The sequence below is a fragment of the Thunnus thynnus genome, chromosome 10 (genome assembly GCF_963924715.1).
Source record: "Thunnus thynnus chromosome 10, fThuThy2.1, whole genome shotgun sequence".
Classification (NCBI taxonomy): Eukaryota; Metazoa; Chordata; class Actinopteri; order Scombriformes; family Scombridae; genus Thunnus; species Thunnus thynnus.
Window position 1 is genome coordinate 1,599,301 of NC_089526.1, and position 19,646 is coordinate 1,618,946.

The 19,646-nt window shown below is 39.9% G+C and overlaps 1 protein-coding gene across 2 annotated transcripts in view; it reads left to right on the forward strand.

Annotated features, from left to right (window-relative positions):
- Positions 1–247: 247 nt before the first annotated feature.
- The window catches only part of LOC137190746 (collagen alpha-6(VI) chain-like), a 75,899-nt gene continuing 56,500 nt past the window's right edge, over positions 248–19,646 (forward strand). For both annotated transcript variants that reach the window (XM_067600327.1, XM_067600328.1), the window contains exons 1-5: positions 248–328; positions 13,007–13,111; positions 13,457–14,044; positions 16,145–16,702; positions 18,684–19,298. In XM_067600327.1, coding sequence (XP_067456428.1) covers positions 13,021–13,111; positions 13,457–14,044; positions 16,145–16,702; positions 18,684–19,298 — 1,852 coding nt within the window. In that variant the 5' untranslated portion in view covers positions 248–328; positions 13,007–13,020. The remainder of the gene's footprint in view (positions 329–13,006; positions 13,112–13,456; positions 14,045–16,144; positions 16,703–18,683; positions 19,299–19,646) is intronic.

Sequence of the window (19,646 nt, forward strand, 5' to 3'; positions counted from 1 at the left end):
TTTTTCTTCTTTTCTTTCTCAGAAGCCCTTTTTTTTTTTTTTTTTTTAAATCCTTTTAGAGCCAGAAACAGCTCTGATGGCCAGATTTCCTCTAAAATATGTTTCAAGTTAAAATCCAACTCTGATTCACTGACAGTAATTTAAAAAAAATTAATTAGAGGTTATCTATCTCTTCTGTAAACTGTGGTGAGAGGAGGAGGAGGAGGAGGAGGAGGCTGGCTTCTACTCTTCCTCCTCCTCTTCCTCCCCCTTTATCTTCAGCACCTCTACATGACGGAGCAACTCCTGCGTTTGGATGCAGAGGGAGCAGATGCAGAGCAGCAGATCTGTAAGTGACTCTGAATGATTCTTTACCTTCTTGGTCTATTCTGTACACGCAACATCTATTTCCTGTCTGTCGTCCTGAAGAGGGATCCCTCCTCTGTTGCTCCTCCTGAGTTTTCTTACATTTTTTCCCCATTAAATGGTTTTTTGGGGAGTTTTACCTTATTTGAATCAAGGGTCTGAGGACAGAGGATGTTGAGGATGTTAAGCTATATAAATAAAGCTGACTTCGCTACTTGTGTGCATTGATGGAAAAGTTTAGTCTTTTTAACGGGATGAAATGTAACTTAGCACTCACCTTCACATCTGCAGGACAGAGATCACAGCTTGAAATATTCTTTGAGACGTCTTGCATGCACATTTCACCCTTTATCCTCTATTTATTTTGTGTTTAAGGAGGTTTAATGTACAAAGGGCTTGTGCAATATGACCATATATACTATTATAGTATATAGTTTAGTATCTGGGCGGCTGTGGTTCAGGAGGTAAAGCGGTGGTTCGAGCCCCGACTCCTCCTGTCTGCATGCTGAAGTGTCTTTGGGCCAGATACCAAACGCTGATGGTTGTGCGGCACCTTGCACGGCAGCTTGCCGCAATCGGTGTGTGAATGTGTGAATAATTGTGTGAATGAGCAGCAGGAACATTGTAAAACACTTTTCATGAACGCTGCTACAGTTTTCAGCTGCTTGTACCAATTCAACCCCACACACTGTATTCTATATACTCTTTATTTATTTTATTTATATGTTTTTTTAAAGTTTAGTTTTAAATTCTTCTAAAGTTTGAATACCTCTTACATTTATGCTATCTTATCACCAAAACCCGGGTAAACGCAATTGCATGTCTTCCTATGTAGCGTTTGAAACCGAAAACTATAAATGTAACCGTGGTGAGATGACAATAAAGGTCTTCAATCCTTGTATAAAAGTGCTCAGTACCACCACTCCGCATACGCAGAGTATGCAGGGCGCGTGGGGCCTCAAGTACCAGGCGGGGGCCCCAAAAATAAGGTTGATAAAATGTCATGATAATTATCACATTATTACATTTTAACACAAATTGAAAAAATATATAAATTTGTTATGGACATGCCCACCATTAGTTTTTTCATCGTATGTACCCTATCACTCAAGGCAAATTAGATGTTTTTACCTAATATATAAAAAGAGCCCCCCCGCCCCTTCCTCGAAATGGTACAACCTTCAACGCCCTCGTCTGTTCGCTTCGGAGTTCGCTTCAGTTCGCTTGTAGCCTACTACCAGCCTCTCGCCTGAAGTTTGCCATATTAGCCTGCTTTATCAAGCTGTTTTTGAATGAGGCCATAAGCGGAGTGACCGTGAGGGCAGAGGGGGCCGCCGCCCCAGGGCCCACGCTCAGTAAGAGCCCACTGGGGATGTAGCACTGGACCCCGTGGGTGCAGCAGGAACAGGAGAACTTAACTCTCAGCTTCCTCTATTCATTCTCTATGGTAGTTCTTATCTCTATGGGTGTCATCCCCCCTCCCACCACAGTGTGGGTTGCAATGGCAGAGTGGTGCTGTCCGTATTTCTGCTCATTAACTCTGCAGGAAGTGAAGACTGCAGAAGCAGCGATTCAAAGTTTATGACTAACTTCGCTGAAAACTTTATCCAAAATATGAGATATTCGTGTCTTTTTATGTTTATGGTGAATGAAACTTGCCAGACAAAGTTTCAGCCTTCTGAGGCTCATTAAGAGCTATTTGCGTTTGTGTGTGGATGAGGCCAAACTATCCAACCTCACTTTGCTGTGTGTTGGACATGAACACTAATTAAAGCTGCAAGCAGCGTTGAACGGGCCCTCGCGCCTTTGCGCACGTCGGGCCACAGCGCAGTCGAAGGGTTTCTGTCACGGGCATGTAGATGTCTTCAGACCCGGGCTGTTTTCACACAGTGCAATAAGGAAATAAACATCACTTTCTTTGTCCACTATCTTACCTGCTGCTGGGGCTGCTTTGCTGCGATTTCGTGGGAGGTGCTATTTAGCCAGTTTGATTGCACTTCTATGTGGCGTACGTATAAATGTACATTGTTACGAGTACTTGCTGGACAAAAGCTGGACATGTAACTTAAGTTTTTCACTGTTATCTAACATTGCATGAAGGAGTTAGATGTCATTTCTTGAGTCCACTATATGGTGCTAGAAAACACCCATTAAGTGAACATCATGTCGCTGTATATCAACTGTAGAGCACACCTTGAAAATTTCATGTGAATCAGATGATGTTTGTCATATAAGGCTGAGTTGCTCACACCTGTGTCATCAAAATTGTACAAGTTTTGAACACTTTTAACCCACATGATCTGGTCAAAGTTTGATTGAAATGTGTACTGTCACAGGGCTCTACAGTGTGAATATTTCACTTGCATTTGCCCCTAAAAATAGATATGTGCGAAGTGGAGAAATAATTTACTCGCACACTGTGCAACTACAAATTACAACCATAACACTATATGAAACGCTAGAGGGATTTAAAGTTGAAACAACGGATACAGAAAGTGGTGACGCTCCTAAGGCTAGCGGAGCGTAAGCTGCAGCATGACCGGAAAGAAGCACAACTGGTTAGCCTCCGCTGGGCTCTCAGCTAGCCCCAGCTCTCTGTTTGGATCCAACTGGACCACTGAGCCCCAGTTTGTTATTCAGGTTAAGTGGGAAAACCAGCGGGTCTGTCAGCCAGCTGAGTGAAGTGAAACCGGTGGAAGAAACATCGGGATCATCATGGAGAAACAGTCCGTAGAGGAGCTGCTGTGTTCAGCTGCACAGATAGGAAATCCTGCGGCTGACAGGATGTACCACTCTGTTTGGAAAAATATTTTACTCTCTTTTTGGTTCATAACAGCAGTTGGCAACGTCAGGACGGGCAGTAGTGCGTTTGGTTATTAGCAATAATTCATTATCATCATAGATAATTACGAATTATGAAATCAAGATATTGTTAACCTTAATCAATAATTCGGGCACCAACTGTTGGATCTGTGAGGAACGCAGTTGTTTATTTGCAATAATTATCAATTATCAAAGATAATTAACTAATTATAACAATTAATAGAATTATTAATATGAACTAACAAATACAGGGCACCACCCGGAAACCGGGACCAATAACCAAACAAGGTAGTCTCATAAATGGGAGTTCACCTAGAATGTTAATATCTGAGAGATATCAACATTCAAGGGTGAACAAAGAAGGGTTGAATTCGAGCTCTGACTCCTTCAATCAGCCACTTTTGACAATATGTTACACACAATAATGACAAAAGAACTTCTCTTTAAAGATATAACAGTGTTTATTAAACTTAGCAAAATTAACAAAGTTAACAAATGCTTCATTCAATAAACAACTATTCTAAAATCTAATTCTACCAAACAAAACACAAACATCTATGTACAGGGTTGGACACATGCAGGGGAATACATGTATGTGTGTGTGTGTGCGACAAGATGGCGACTGGGCCTGACGTAATGATGTCGTCAGTCTGCGACGCAGACGTGACTATCGGAGGAAGTCATGTCACGCGAGACCAGAATGGCAGAAGTGTGTCTTGGCCAGACAAAAGCAAGATGGCGCCGCCTGGTGGTCGGCGTCTTGCACTCACCCAATTCTGTGAAAAACACACGTGTCTGATGACGGATAAGGAAAGACAAAGCAAAGCTTTGTCCGACGTTATCTGACCATCAGATGTGCAAAAAGATGTCGGTGCGTGTATCTGTGCATGCATGTGAGTGTGTGTGTTAGTCACAAGAGAGGGAGGAGGGAGAGCGATCGTGAGAGGGAGAGAAGCGGTTCCTTTGTCCACAGACAGCATGTGTATGGACAGCAGTCTGTAACGCACGTTGTCTGGTTTCTGATTGACAAAGCAATTTACTTTCTCACTCACGGTGGCACAAACACAGCAGTAGTCCCGAGCGGGACAAACACAAAATAGTCTAGCGTGGTGAACACAACTAAGAGGCAGCAAACTTAAAATACTCCTCAGAGTAAAGCAGAGAAAAATGGACTCGGCGGTCTGTCAACAACACAACAAAACAATGGCAATAAAGCTAAAAAGCTTTGCTAAACAACAGCAACTGATGCTGAAAAGAACACACAACTAACACTGCCTCTGCCCAGACTTACGCCTCTTACTTGGTTGCTTCAGAAAGCGAGCAGGGTGTGTGTGTAGTCCGTCTTTCTGTCCGGCTGTTCTCGGCTCGGATGCAGACGGTGGCCGTTCTTGCATGGTTGGCGAAAATCACGGCAGCTGGCTCTCAGTGGCATCGCGGAGAGAACAGCAGAGTCGACTCGGTGAATACGAGCAGGGCAGAGACGTTCCACGTTCTCCTGAAGTAACTTTGTTCTTCCTTCTCAAGGGAATTTGAGGATGCTGGTTGCAGCAGCAGTCTCTCTCGAATCCAGGAATGTGTTCGGGTGAACACGGGCGAAGTCTCGTCTCGTCCGGCAAGGGGAGTCTTCGATGAGCGGAAAACATGTGCGTGGAGTACCCCCTTTAGTCAAGCTGACTCACAGAAGTACAGAAGTTAACCCTAGCTCTGTGACATGGGAAAGGCGTGTGTTTCAGGGCATGCTCAGTTTTTAAAGGGGCGGTGATGTTATGGCTGCGTCATCAGGATGCTGTGCTGTGCAGGAGCGTCTCTGCCAATGAGGGACTGTATGTTGACTGTTCCCTGCTGCGGTGTGAAAATCGCAAAGCATCCTTGGAAATGGAGTTTGCAATGGACTCCCATTGTCTGTAAGCAGTATTTTGGCACTATTCCTTTGTCTCAGGGGAAACAAAAGAAAAAGCACCTCGTGGTCAGGCCTCACAGGTTACATGTAGGCCTTCTCTGTGTGACCTCCTGGTTTGAGGCCAAACAGCAACCAGCATGTTAGATGCATTACTGCCTCCCTCTGCTTTGGACTACGCACCATTGATTAAATCCTTCACATTAATCCTGTCTGTCTAATAAACTAAAAAAAAAACTGCTGCTCCACCCTCATGGCAGGTCCTTTAAAGTTTTAATGCTGTGCTGCGAAACTCCAGTCTTCCTGAGTTCTTCCCTCATATAGGCTATAGTCTTTCTTGATCATTAGTACAATATATGATTGCATATGTAATAGTCTCCTCAGCCAAGAGGGAAAAAATATGTGCATATATCAACATCGGCAACTGGCAAAAATGACAGTCAAAAAGTGATCGTGTTAAATAATTGTGATCCAATACTGAACAAGATAATCGTGATTATGATTTTTGCCATAATTGAGCACCCCTAAAAACAACATAAATTGTGATTTACATATACACACACACACACACACACACACACAAAGAGTTTCAATATGTAAGTGATAAATTGTATGTATGTATGTAATGAATTGTTTTCTTTAAGAAACTTTTACTTAAACATTTTTCAGTGTGCTCCTAAAGTTATATGTGGGCTCCTAATTTTTTTCATTTAGGAGCACATGTACTCCTTGAAAAAAAAGTAAGCATTGAACACTGCTGTCAGATGTGTAGAAACACTAAGTAACTGGAGTGTGGCGCAGTCCAAGGGCTTCTGTCACAGGCATGTAGATGTTTTCAGACGTGGGCTGACAGGTCTGACTTTACCCATCCCCCCCCTCCCATCTCTCTCTCTCCCTCTCAGCTGGACAGAAGGATTTCAGAGTACTCTTCTTGTGAAATATCCTCATAAATCCCATGACTTTGGCCAAATCTTACATTAAAAATCACAGTTTTTGTAGGAATTTTCGTCGTGAATCCATTGATACAGGTTTGAAAGTGGTCGGACTTATAGTTTAGACATCAGACGACCCAGTTTGGCACAAAGTCCATGCCCAGAGATTGCCTCCCCATTGGTTTATATTGTAAGGTGTGATGTCGCACTCCAACTTTCAGGGCTTACTAGATCTAAACCTAGGTCTGAAAACATCTACATGCCTGTGACAGAAGCCCTTGGACTGCGCCACACTCCAGTTACTTAGTGTTTCTACACATCTGACAGCAGTGTTCAATGCTTACTTTTTTTCAAGGAGTACATGTGCTCCTAAATGAAAAAAAATTAGGGGCACACATATAACTTTAGGAGCACACTGAAAAATGTTCAAATAACAGTTTCTTAAAGAAAACAATTCATTACATACATATTTACAATTTATCACATACATATTTAAACTCACACAAACTGTGTGTGTGTGTATGTAAATCACAATTATGTTGTTTTTAGGGGTGCTCAATTATGGCAAAAATCATAATCATGATTATCTTGTTCAATATTGGATCACAATTATTTAACACGATTACTTTTTGACTGTCATTTTTGCCAATTGCTGATGTTGATATATGCACATATTTTTTCCAACTTGGCTGAGGAGACTATTACACATGCAATCATATATTGTACTAATGATAAAGAAAGACTATAGCCTATATGAGGGAAGAACTTTAATGCTGAGCTACTGAACTCCAGTCTTCCTAAGTTCTTCCTTCATATATTGTCTTTCTTGATCATAGTATAATCTATGCTTGCATGCATAATAGCCTCCTCAGCCAGCTGGTAAAAATATGTGCATATATCGGCATCGGCAATCGGCCACAATGAGTTGGAAATATCAGCATATTGGATATCGGCAAAAATCCAATGTCGTGCATCCCTAGTTAAAAGTCTTTACATTAATTTGTTTTACACACAAACTCATCAAGGATTTTCAATTAACTCATTGAAATTCAAGTGAATGGGCACAAAACTTGCATGATTTTTATGACACAGGTGTGAGCAAGGCAGCCATGTCTCACCCTGCAGAAAATTCTCATCCTCACACGATGCAATTTGATGTTTCACCATGACAGAGGAAGTTGCTATAACTTTATTGTAAATGCTCCAGTTGCACCAAACTTTACATGTTTGATAAGACTCCCGGCCTGAACACGTCTACATGACAATGTTCCACCAATGATGCAAGCTGGCTGAATAGTGCACCCTCCGAAATTTCAGTAAAGCAGCCGCAGCAGCAGGCAAAATAGTGGACAAAGGAAGTGATGTTTATCTCCTTCTCGCACTGTCTGAAAACAGCCCGGGTCTGAAGACATCTACATGCCTGTCACAGAAGCCCTTTAATTGCGCCGTGGCCCAACGTGCACAAGGGCGCAAAGGCCCGTTCAACGCTGCTTGCAGCTTTAATTTCTTTCTGATTATTCTTTCTTCATTAATCCGCCACTTCAACCCTAAATTTGACCCCCTAAACATGCTCAAAACCTCACCAAATTTGGCACGCACACCAGGTCTGGTAAAAAATTTGATAAAATGTAAAAATTATCCCCCAAAGTGCCAAAATGTGCTCTATAGCGCCACCTATGTATCTAATATGGCCGCCACGGCCTGTAGGAATGTCGTAGAGAGATCAAACCAAAACTCAATTATTCATCTCATCGAGCCCTACAAATCATACACTGACACCCCTGACCTAAATCCAACAGGAAGTCCACAATTTACCCATGAAAGTATGACTTTGCGCCAATTTTGGACCCCGATCAAACTATATCTCCTCCTAGGGCGTTAAAGGTATCGGCTTCAAACTTTATTACATGACTTATCACACTGTGCAGAACAAAAGTTATTAAAAACTTTGTAATAGCTTGAACGGTTTAGATCTAGTAAGCCCTGAAAATTGTAGTGCCACATCACCCTTACAATGTAAACCAATGGGGAGGCAAACTCTAGGCATGGACTTTGTGTCAAACAAATGGTTCTGATGTGTAAACTTTAAGTCTGACCACTTTGAAACCTGTATCAATGGATTTGCGATGAAATTTCCTACAAAAAATGTGATTTTTAATGTAGGATTTGGCCAAAGTCATGGGATTTATGAGGCCAAGACACCGCCGTACTTCTGCCATTCGGGTCTCGCATGACGTGACTTACTCCCACAGTCATGTCCACATCGCAGACCGACGACGTCATCACGTCAGGCCCCGTCGCCATCTTGTCGCACACACACACACACACATGCATTCCTCTGCATGTGTCCAACCCTGTACATAGATGTTTGTGTTTTGTTTGGTAGAATTAGATTTTAGAATAGTTGTTTATTGAATGAAGCATTTGTTAACTTTGTTAATTTTGCTAAGTTTAATAAGCACTGTTATATCTTTAAAGAGAAGTTCTTTTGTCATTATTGTGTGTAACATATTGTCAAAAGTGGCTGATTGAAGGAGTCAGAGCTCGAATTCAACCCCTCTTTGTTCACCCTTGAATGTTGATATCTCTCAGATATTAACATTCTAGGTGAACTCCCATTTATGAGACTACCTTGTTTGGTTATTGGTCCTATTCTATTAATTGTTATAATTAGTTAATTATCTTTGATAATTGATAATTATTGCAAATAATCAACTGTGTTCCAACAGTTGTTGCCAACAGTTGGTGCCCGCATTATTGATTAAGGTTAACAATATCTTGATTTCATAATTCATAATTATCTATGATAATTATGAATTACTGCTAATAACCCAATGCACCACTGCCTGTCCCAACATTGAGATAGTGGACATCCAACTGCCTGTGACAGAAACCCTTCGACTGCGCCGCCACCCAACGTGCACAAAGGCGCAAGGGCCCATTAAACGCTGCTTGCAGCTTTAATTGTAGTTGATCCATGATTCATACAGATCGCCCCCAACGGTTCAGCAGATATATGAACTGCGGATTAATTGCAAAATATAATGTCTCATTTAAGACAAAGCAAACAAACTGCTGTAAATACAAGTCATGGGCAGACAGCGTGTCGCTAACAGGGATTTTGAAGGGTAATGATCAAACCAGCATCTAACGGGTCCGCAGTGACATCTGTAGGTATGTTTACACGCTGTTTGATGTGCTGCAGCTGCGCAGCTAATTAGCATCTAGCTGCTAACTGACGTTAGCGGTGAATGTTTGTTTGGTGGCTCATTCAACAAGCTGCAGGACGAGACGTGTGTTCATGTTTCTAAGTTATCATCAAGTTTTGATGATGTAGACAGAGGCTGTTTCATTCACTACCGTGTTTAAAAGAGGAAGGTATCATGCCTCATATTGCAATGATTGAGCATTGAATATTTTACATATTTTATTTTATTTTATTTAAACATTGGAGTTCTTAAATGTTGTTTTCATTTCAGACCATGGGCAAAAGTTAATTGCTGTTCCTTGCTATAAGTTACAGAATAAATGGAGAACAAAGTTTTATTTGTCTGACTCAAATCCATGATACGATCTGAACCGTGAGTTTTGTGATCCGTTGCACCCCTAGTGTTAACATGTCAGCTTTGTAGACTATATTTTGTATGTCATGCACATAGATCAGAGTGTGTAAGTCATGTATTTGATACATACATTAATACTTTCTGATGTGGACCTACACTTTTAGATCTGTGAATGTTTTTAGTGTTCAGTGTTTCTAGTATTCAGCACTGATCTGTTCCTGTATCACATTATGAGCTTTGTGGTACTTTATATATTTCTGTATACTAAGAAAATACAGGAAACACGTGTAAATCATGTGATATCTTGTCTGTTTTTGATGAGAATATAAATCTGTTGTCACAATAGAACAATACTATAAATTTGAATTTCACTTTGTTGGTAAAATCACACATCTGAACCACTGCATGGCTAAAATGAGCTCTTCTTTGTTTAGAAACAAAATGTATATGCTAAATGTCTTTAAAGAAGCAGCCTTTACACCACTCAGGCTTTTTTTTTTTAAAAGCAAATTGTTTTATTGGCATATAAAATTGCCCCCCACCCCTCCGATTTCATCAGGTGGGGGACAATGATATACTTTGATGCGGTATGTTGGTTTTCCTCCTGTCCTCCCCAGTTTTTTGAGTCACTAGCTGCCACTGGTGTGGGGGTTTAATGCAGCTCATTTTTGTAGGATACAGCAGAAAGGCCTATATACATACAGTACATTATATACAAACTTTGTATGAAGTTTGGTGTTATTATCATTTATTTTACAATAATTATAGGTCTTATATTTATAATTCAGTAGTAGGGATGACCTATGAGGGGAAGGGAAAAAATGGAGTGAGGGTGACAGTTTAGTGATAAAGTGCTGTAGAAAAATACCATCAAAAGTAAAATTTGTAGCTCTGTACTGCAGTTTTTCCTTTACTAGGGCCCGAGCACCTAGCGGTTCACTCACACTCTCCATTCAAATATATGAGTATTTTTCTGTGTCCAGCTGCAGTTACTTATTGTCTCTACACACCTGACAGTACACATTTCAATCAAAGTTTGACCAGGTCATGTGGGCTAAAAGTCTTTACTTTTCTAAAAATAGACTTGTTGAAAATTAGGAAATTAATTTGTTTTACACACAAACTCATCAAGAGTTTTCAATTTACTAATTGAAATTCAAGTGAATGGGCCCAAAACTTGCATCATTTTGATGATACAGGTGTGAGCAAGACAGACATGTCTCACTCTGCAGAAAATTCTCATCCTTACACCGTTGAGATTTGATATTTCGCCATGACAGAGGAAGTTGCTATAACTTTATTGTAAATGCTCCAGTCTGTACCAAACTTCTCCCGGCCTGAACACGTGTACATGACAATATTCCATCAGTGATGCAAACTGGCTGAATAGCGCCCCCTACGAAATTTCAGCGAAGCAGCCCCAGCAGCAGGCAAAATAGTGGACGAAGGAAGTGATGTTTATCTCCTTCTTGCACTGTCTGAAAACAGCCCGGGTCTGAAGACATCTACATGCCCGTGACAGAAGCCCTTCAATTGCACTGCAGCCCGACGTGCGCAGAGGCCTGTTCAACGCTGCTTGCAGCTTCAATTTAGTCTAACATGGTTTATCCACACAAACCTTGTTTAATTACCTTTTCTTTAAAATCCATAAAACATCATTTCCTTGCAGAAGCCCCGAGAGGCAAGTGGTGATCAATTTTCTAAGTCTGATCTAAATTTTTTTCTCTCCTGTGTTTGTGACTTAAGAACAGGTAAAAAAATTGCGGCCCGATGGCGCAGAGGCGCAAGGACCCGTTCATCGCTGCTTGCAGCTTTAATTAATTATTAAAATCAATAAAAGTTATTAATAAGAATTAACAATAAAGGGGCACCACCCTGGAGTCAGGGAAAAAAGATAGACAGTTCAGTCTCAAAGTGTACTAATCTATCAGTTTGGAACTTTTTGGTTCAATTTGGTTCTTTGATAAAAAAGCAAAGGTACAAACTTGTGGACAAAAGACTTTGAGGTAGAAGTTAAGTATGACTCCCAAGATGGATTTTGGCTTCCTCAGAAACACTGAGAGCTGCGCACTTCGACTAACTTTGTGAAACATTGCAACAATAGTCCAAGTCAGTGTGAGTATTGGAGCCGAGGAGAACAGCAGGTGAGCCAACTGTCAATCACAGCTGTCAATCAACACTCACATGGCAGACATCAAAGGAACTATAAGTCTTCAAATCTTATTAACGGAACAGCAATTTCCAAAATGACTATCAGCACACTTACTAGAGAACCTGAGTTTAGAGATTGAGACCATAATGACTCGTTGAAAACAATGAATGACTCTTCTATTTCTAGAGAGAACTTGAGGCTTTTTGAACGGGAGTCAGTTGGAACATCTAGTGGCCGCCAGTAGCACTATAATGGTATAATGTGTAAGAATTGGCCACTTGATCCAAACAAATAGAGGACACACACACACACCACCCCACCACCATTATCACTCACTGACTATATCGTAAAGCTTACTGTTTACAGTGAATCTGTGCTATGGCATTGTCAAGATATCAAAATGCAGTAAGAGGTAAATTATAAACGAGCTGCACAAATCAGAAAGCAGTTGCACCACGGAGATACATATACACATAACAACATAACTCCAACTAACAACTAAATATTTACACACATGCCCCTAGTGTAGGTGTAAATCATTAAATGTCACAGAACTCACTAATGGTAAAACAGCAGTTTTTCTGCAACACAGCCTCATTTTTTTATTAATTGCTGCCATTTCACAACACAGTAATTCAGTAGAGACCTGATTAATTGATTTGATATTTCAATATCTATTCAGCTTGCCACAATCTGTTACGACTCCAAATGGTACAGTGCAGTTCATCTGATCAGCTGAGATGAGCAGCTCCACCCTCTGCAGCAGGAGCCGGCTGCTCCGATAACGTCGGTGCAACTTTCAAAATAGATGTTATTTGGATAAACTGACCACATATTAGGAGTTACAGTGACTCGCTATCGCCCAAGTGGTATTACGAGACAGTACGGGCCGGATGGGGCCAGGGCTAGCTGGTTAGCATGCTAACTTCAGTAGATATCTCTGCAACACAATACATATTGGTCTATGACATAACGTCAAAACTGTTACTTTTTCAAATTCTGTTGATAATTTTAGTTAATTTGGGAATGTTTTAAACTAAAATTCTTATACATTATACTTTTGAGGTACTTTAGCCTCAAGACGTGGTAAATCCTGCTTGGACACTTTGCAACTTTATTAGCCTCTCTGTATTTAAATTTATGTTTTTAATGTCATGCTTTTTATGTCCTCTCTTAGTGTTTTTGTTTAATTTATTATTATTTGTTTAATTTATAGTGTGAATGGTGAAGCTGATTACAATTCTCCAGTGTGGACAATAAAGCTCCAACTAACTGTATTATATCTGTATTACAGGAAGAGAGAAACTCATGAGGCTTTCCAGCATGAAGGGGAGAACAGGTCTGCTCTTCAGCCTCATCATAGCAGCGTATTTCTGTGGCATTGCTGCTCAGACAACTGGTGGGTAATTAAATGGAACTTGTGATATTTCTAAATGAGGGATCAAGTATAGTAGATGTTTGGTATATTCCCCTGATTTACAACAATAAAGAAAGTTGTTGAATTGCCTTTTTCATAAATGATGAATAATGTTTGTTTTTTTCATTTCAACATCATATTCTGGAATATTTCACCAGTTTTAAATTTTTTAAGAATTTTAAAACTGTTGAAATAGGAGCTATCTAAAGCTATCCGTTCAAAAATGTTTCATTATTTCATCACAATGAACTTTGTGATCTGTAATCTTACTTTCAGAATATCTATTTTCAGGCAATGCAATACTGACTTTATTCTTCTCCTGTCCAGAGTGTGAAAATGCCAACATGGCTGACATCGTCTTCCTGGTCGATGGCTCCTCCAGCATATCTCCCGCAGACTTTCAGAAGATCCGGATTTTCCTACGCAACATCGTCAAGACCCTCAACATCGGTGACAACAAAGTTCGAGTCGGCTTGGCGCAGTATAGTGATGATCCTTTCCAGGAGTTCCTGCTGAAGGATCACAAGGACAAGAGGTCCCTGCTGGCTGCACTGGACAGATTATCTCACCGACAAGGAGGCACGAAAACAGGCAAGGCCATCAAATTCCTCCAGGAGCAGTACTTCACCAACGTTACTGGCAGCCGAGCCGATGAACGGGTGCCTCAGATCGCTGTGGTCATCACAGATGGGAAATCCACGGATGATGTGAAAGTGCACGCTCAGAACCTGAGGAAGCACGGAGTCATTGTGTTTGGTATCGGGGTGGGACAAGCAAACCGGACACAGCTAGAGTCCATCGTTAACTGGCCCCCAAGTCGCTTCCTCCTCACCATCGATAGCTATGAGGCTCTGCAGAGGGAGATGGGGCGTCTGCTGCAAACTGTTTGTGTCACCATGGAGGAACAAAGGCAAGGTAAGGCGAATGATTGGAGAAACATTGTTTAGTTGTCCATTTGTTAATTTTGCATTAAAATATAAAATACTTATCCGAGACATCTAAATAACTAAAACAACCAAAGTGTATTTGTCGATATACACAAAAGCAGAGAGCATCTGTGGCTGCTAATAAGACTTTAGATTCACTTTGTAGAGATCATACTGGGTTTGTTTGAATCTTAGAGCCCTGAGGAGTTTTCTTGCAAACAAAGAAAAGTTTGGTTTATATTCAGTTTTCAGTCAAAAAGCATTGTTTAAAACATTTGCAAAGCTGATTTGTTGGCATGTTACAGCCACCAGCTGCAAGCAGGATATAAACAAGACGGGGACTCACTCGTAAAACATAGTTCCATAGCATTACAAGTGGTCAAACACTCCACCAGGTACCTTTAAGTAGAGTTTGATCACCCTGCCCCCACTCTAAGTGTTATGGTCTACTTGATGATTTGTTTACTAGTGTTCCAATCACAGGTCCACTTAGTTAGTTGTGTTGTAAAACAGTTTGACTGCTTTCTGTTATTTCAAGGAAATTATGTTTATGGCTGTTTTGAGAGTGCTTTATTTGCAGAGAGCTGGATCTTGTAACTGATAAATTCAATATGTTTAATGAATTACATTATTAATACTGAAGCATCAGTGTTAGAGCAGCATGTTACTGTTGTAGCTGCTGGAGGTGGAGCAAGTTTCAACTACTTTATATACAGTTAGCTAGTTTAGCCCAGTGGTTCCCAACCTAGGCGTCGGGCCCCTCCAAAGGGTCAGCAGATAAATCTGAGGGGTCGTGAGATGATTAATGGGAGAGGAAAGAAGAAACACAAATCTGTTTACAGTCTTTATGATTTTCTCTAATCATTTTTGGTCTTTTTTGCTGGATTTTTGGTGAAATACTGGATCATTTGATCATTTTTATCATTATTATTACAATGAAACCATCTGAGAAGTTTACAGGGGGATGTCTCTATTGTGAAAACAACTGATAGATATCTGAAAAATGAAAAGGGGCCCTATCTAGACACTGATTTTTTTTTAAGAGCTCACACTAAAAGGTTGGAAAACACTGGTTTACTCTTTAACAATGCATAGTAATTTATAAGCTCATCATTTGTTAATTCATGTAAAACTTTAATCTAAAGAGCAACTAAAGCTATGAAATAAATGTAGTGGAGTAGAAAGTACAATATTTCCTCCTGTAATGTAGTGGTGGAAGTATAAAGTAGCATCAAATGATAATACTCAAGTAATAATGTTGTCAGACACTTATAATAACAATCTGAGCCTGTCAGTGACAAAAACAAGCACTTTTAGTGGACGTACATTGATGGGGTGCTGTTGCCCCATCCGAATACATTTACAGCCTCTTTTCACAGCTGCCAGCTGCAGCGCTCTCACTCAATACTGGACCGATTTCAAAAAGTATTGTCCCCATTAGTCACTTACACACAAAAAGATGGGAAAACAGGTTGGAAAACATCAAAGTTTCCTTTTAAGGGGTCAGCTTACGTCAAAGAAACTAGTTTGTACAATTGTTGTGTCCTGGATGGCCCAATGAAAGGTGGAACAAAAAGCCTGCCATCATAGAGAGGGACAAGAAAAAACACATAACACACACTTTCAGACAGTTTCTGCTTAGAAGGTGTTCATTCAAGTATTTTTGTGAAGCATACAGGATGAGTGCTTATTTCAGAGAGAGGTTCAAAATACTGTCTGCTTTCTCACATTTGCATTCAAAATTACTGGATAAAGTGGACATGGTTGGCAGATTCAGAAAGTTATAAAAAATTGCCAGATGTAGCCTCCCAATTCTGACATCAGAGAAGACGAGTGGAGGGTAGTTTAAGAGGAACTCAACATGATTTTGTTTTTGTATACTGTACACATAATCACTTATTGTGTGCACAATGCATACAAATAGTTTTTTGCCTCTGGCTATTCCTCAATCAAATAACCAACTCTGAGGACTGAACATACACTTAACCAATCCAACAAGCTCTTTGTATCTAATAGACTGACTGCTTTTGCCTGATCATCAGACTCTACTGTAATTCTGATGTAATATTTTCTGTTTTTTGTCTTTCAGCTTTGGCGGAAAGGTTTGCAGATATTTTCTTCTTGGTGGACAGTGGCATAGCTCAAGGACAATTCTCCCAGTTCAAGACAGAACTTAACAAATTGATCAATCAACTTAACGTTAGAGCCTCCACCTACCGTATCGGGTTGGCCCAGTACGGTCAAGATACCAAAGTTGAATTCCTTCTCAATGCTTTTCAAACCAAACAGGAGACCCTGGCTGGTGTCAAGCGTTTCCGACTGCACCCTCCACAACCCAACGAACCGCGTTACCTGGACCGTGCTTTGGAATCAGCCAAAACTATCTTTTTCACCAGTGAGGCGGGGGGCCGTGCTGAGAAAGGCTTCCGACAGTTCCTGGTCGTCGTGAGTGGAAAAGCCTCACGTGATCGTGTGTCTACAGTGGCTCGTGAGATCAAATTAGCAGGGGTTACTGTTATTGGGATGAGCGCAGGTGCACTAATGGATGAAATACGCTTGTTGAGTGATCAGTATGCGTTTGATTCTGTCAGAGTAACTCTTCTGAAGGATATCTTCATGACTGAGAAACAGGAGGTCATTACTAAAGGTGAGAAAGTTTTATAATTCATTTTATATATATAAGTATCTAATTTACTTGATCAGTTACTATAGAATAAACTATGTAATATATCAGGGCTGAAACCAATTATTATTATTATTGATAAATGGATAAAAGTCTATAAAATGGTGAAAAAATGTCAAAAGATGCAATCTAAAATGTCTTATTTTGTCCTGACCAACAGTCCACAACCCAAAGATATTCAGTTTACTGTCATAGAGGACTAAAGAGCAAAAAATATTCACATTTAAGAAGCTTAAACTTGAGAGTTTTAGCATTTTTTCTTAAAAAAAAATATTCAAAAGGAAAAATGGATTATCATTTTCTGTTGATCAACTAATTGATTAATTTACTAATTGTTGCAGCTCTAAATAATTATAATCTATTTGAAAGTGTTTTTGCGCTTAATTGTTGTTTTTCACAGGGATTTTGAAAATGTATTTTCTAGCACTTTATCGACAGTATATCTGATATTTAGCCGTTTGTGGAAAATTACACCAGAATTTAACACTTTTTTCTACACAAAAATTGAGTGAATCTCATGCTCACTTTTGTGATATATTTCTTACTGACTGACTATCATATTTGTATTTACAGTTTGAGTTGTAATTCAACACCTTTCTTCATACATCACAGGTTAGGCAGATGTGATATGGGCTGACGTGTTTATTACCATAGACCATGCTAGCAGATAATAAACAATAGTTGGAATCACTCAGTGGTATTTTCAAACACATTTCATCACTATTTTAAAGTAAACGTTTCAATGAGATCTCCAGAACATTCAGGGCTGAGCAGCAACTTAATTCTGTCAGTTTGTCAAACTAAAATATAAGCTAATGTTGGCTAACGTTATGTTAGCTAAGCAGCCAAAATTGAAACTGAGAACTGTAGGATCATTCTCTGATATCAAATATCTTCAACTTTAACTGTCAGACCAATTATAGAATTATAATAAGAACATTAAATTATCCTAGTAAAGTGAGAAGAGGATGTTTGACATCTTTGCCAAAAAATGTATTCAAATAATTATTCCCCCTAAAATCTCAAAATGTGGATATTATTTTTCTGTTTCTGTGCATGTTAAATAAACAAGATACAGCATTTTAATTGATTAGCTATAGGTGTGTTGGTAGGTCTATTTTTTCAGATAGAGCCAGGCTAGCTGTCCCCTCTTTAGTCCTTATGATAGGCTAGGCTAAACACGTCTGATTCCAGCTACTTACTCAACACAAAGATATAAAATTGACATTGATCTCTTCATCTCACTCTCAAATAATGACACACCAAAATAAAAAAATAAAAATAATTAACAATTCCTTTCAGGTTAGTTGAGCTATAAGCTCAGCGGCTACAGTGCGGAGCTTACTTAGCTCACTACTTGCTGGCAGATTTGTTTCAGTTAATACTGAGTTACTGTCAGGCTGCAGGACTTGTCCGACATCAGTCTCTCCCCTCACCTTTGCGATGTCACAGTTTCATTTTGCAGTTACCTATGAGCTCATCTTATGTGTTAGTGTTCATTTCCTTGTGAGTGAAAGGACAACATTTTTTCGCATTTCATTTGAACAAACTACAAATATAATCTTCCTTACCAAAGATTGTGTTTTCTGTTTTGTCATTTTTCAGTTAGAAGTGGACATTATAGATCAACTTTACACTCAGGGAGGAACGAATAAGAAAACACTAGTTCTATTTAATTTAAAGTTAATGAATGCTGTTGAAATAAGTGTTAAGGATGAAAATTAATAAATGTTACCTTCAATACTTCATGCCAGTTTTTAACCTAGCCACCTTTACAATTGCAAACTCACAAAATCATGCTTACTTGGTCAGGCTGTTAGGACACTTGTAGACCTCTAAGCAACACATAATGAATATCGCTGTTATACAATATATTTCATCTTCAAAGATATTTGAATGTTCAAGTAGCAGTTGCTCAAATTAACTAATTATATTCCTTTCACAGATTGCAAAACAGGCAACATGGCAGATATTGTGTTCATTGTTGATGAGTCGACAAGCATCGGAGAAGCCAACTTCCAGCTTGTACGCAATTTCCTACACTCGATTGTAAGCAGCCTGGATATTGGTAAGAAGACAGTCCAAGTAGGCATCGTTACATACAACGAAATCTCCACAGCACAGGCCTACCTCAACACTCTCAATGACAAGACTGAAATCCTACAGTTCATCAAGCTGCTGCCTTATAATGGTGGTGACACGAAAACTGGAAAGGCCCTAAACTTCACCCGGGATGAAATCTTCACTGAGCGAAAAGGCAGCAGGAAGGGCGTCCAGCAGGTGGCGGTGGTGATCACAGACGGTGAATCCCAGGACGATGTGAGCGACGCCGCAATCATTCTCCGTCGGACTGGGGTCACAGTTTTCGCTGTAGGAATTGGAGATGCCAAAGAGGAGGAACTGAACGAGATGGCTACTCACCCCCCTCGCGAGCATGTTTTTTATGTGAACAGTTTCACTCATCTGAAACCCCTGAAAGAGAGACTGCAGGGAATCCTGTGCAAAAAGATCTTTGACAAAAAGTTCACAGACAAGAAAAGAAAAGAAAACATCAAAAAAGGTTTGAACCAGTGGTTTTTGATAGTTGTCAAAGTTTAAATATTGTGTGAGTATAAACGATGCAGCAAATTAAATTAAATTAAATTAATGTAAAGAGAGAGTAAAGCTGAGAATGACATGTGTGGACCAAGTTTTGAATCCTTGTTCTGAAACAGAATGAACCCTGAGAGCCAGAAATCTTGATCAGCTTTCAAGTTGCAGTTAATTTATCGGTTAACACCCTGTTGACTAAAACCATATTTCATGGTTTGTTTGTGCTTTGGGGATGTAAAATTGTAGTTGTTACCTCCTTGAGTAGCTGTTGATTGATTTTTAGCCTTCCCTCTCTCTGACTATGTGTAAAGAACTA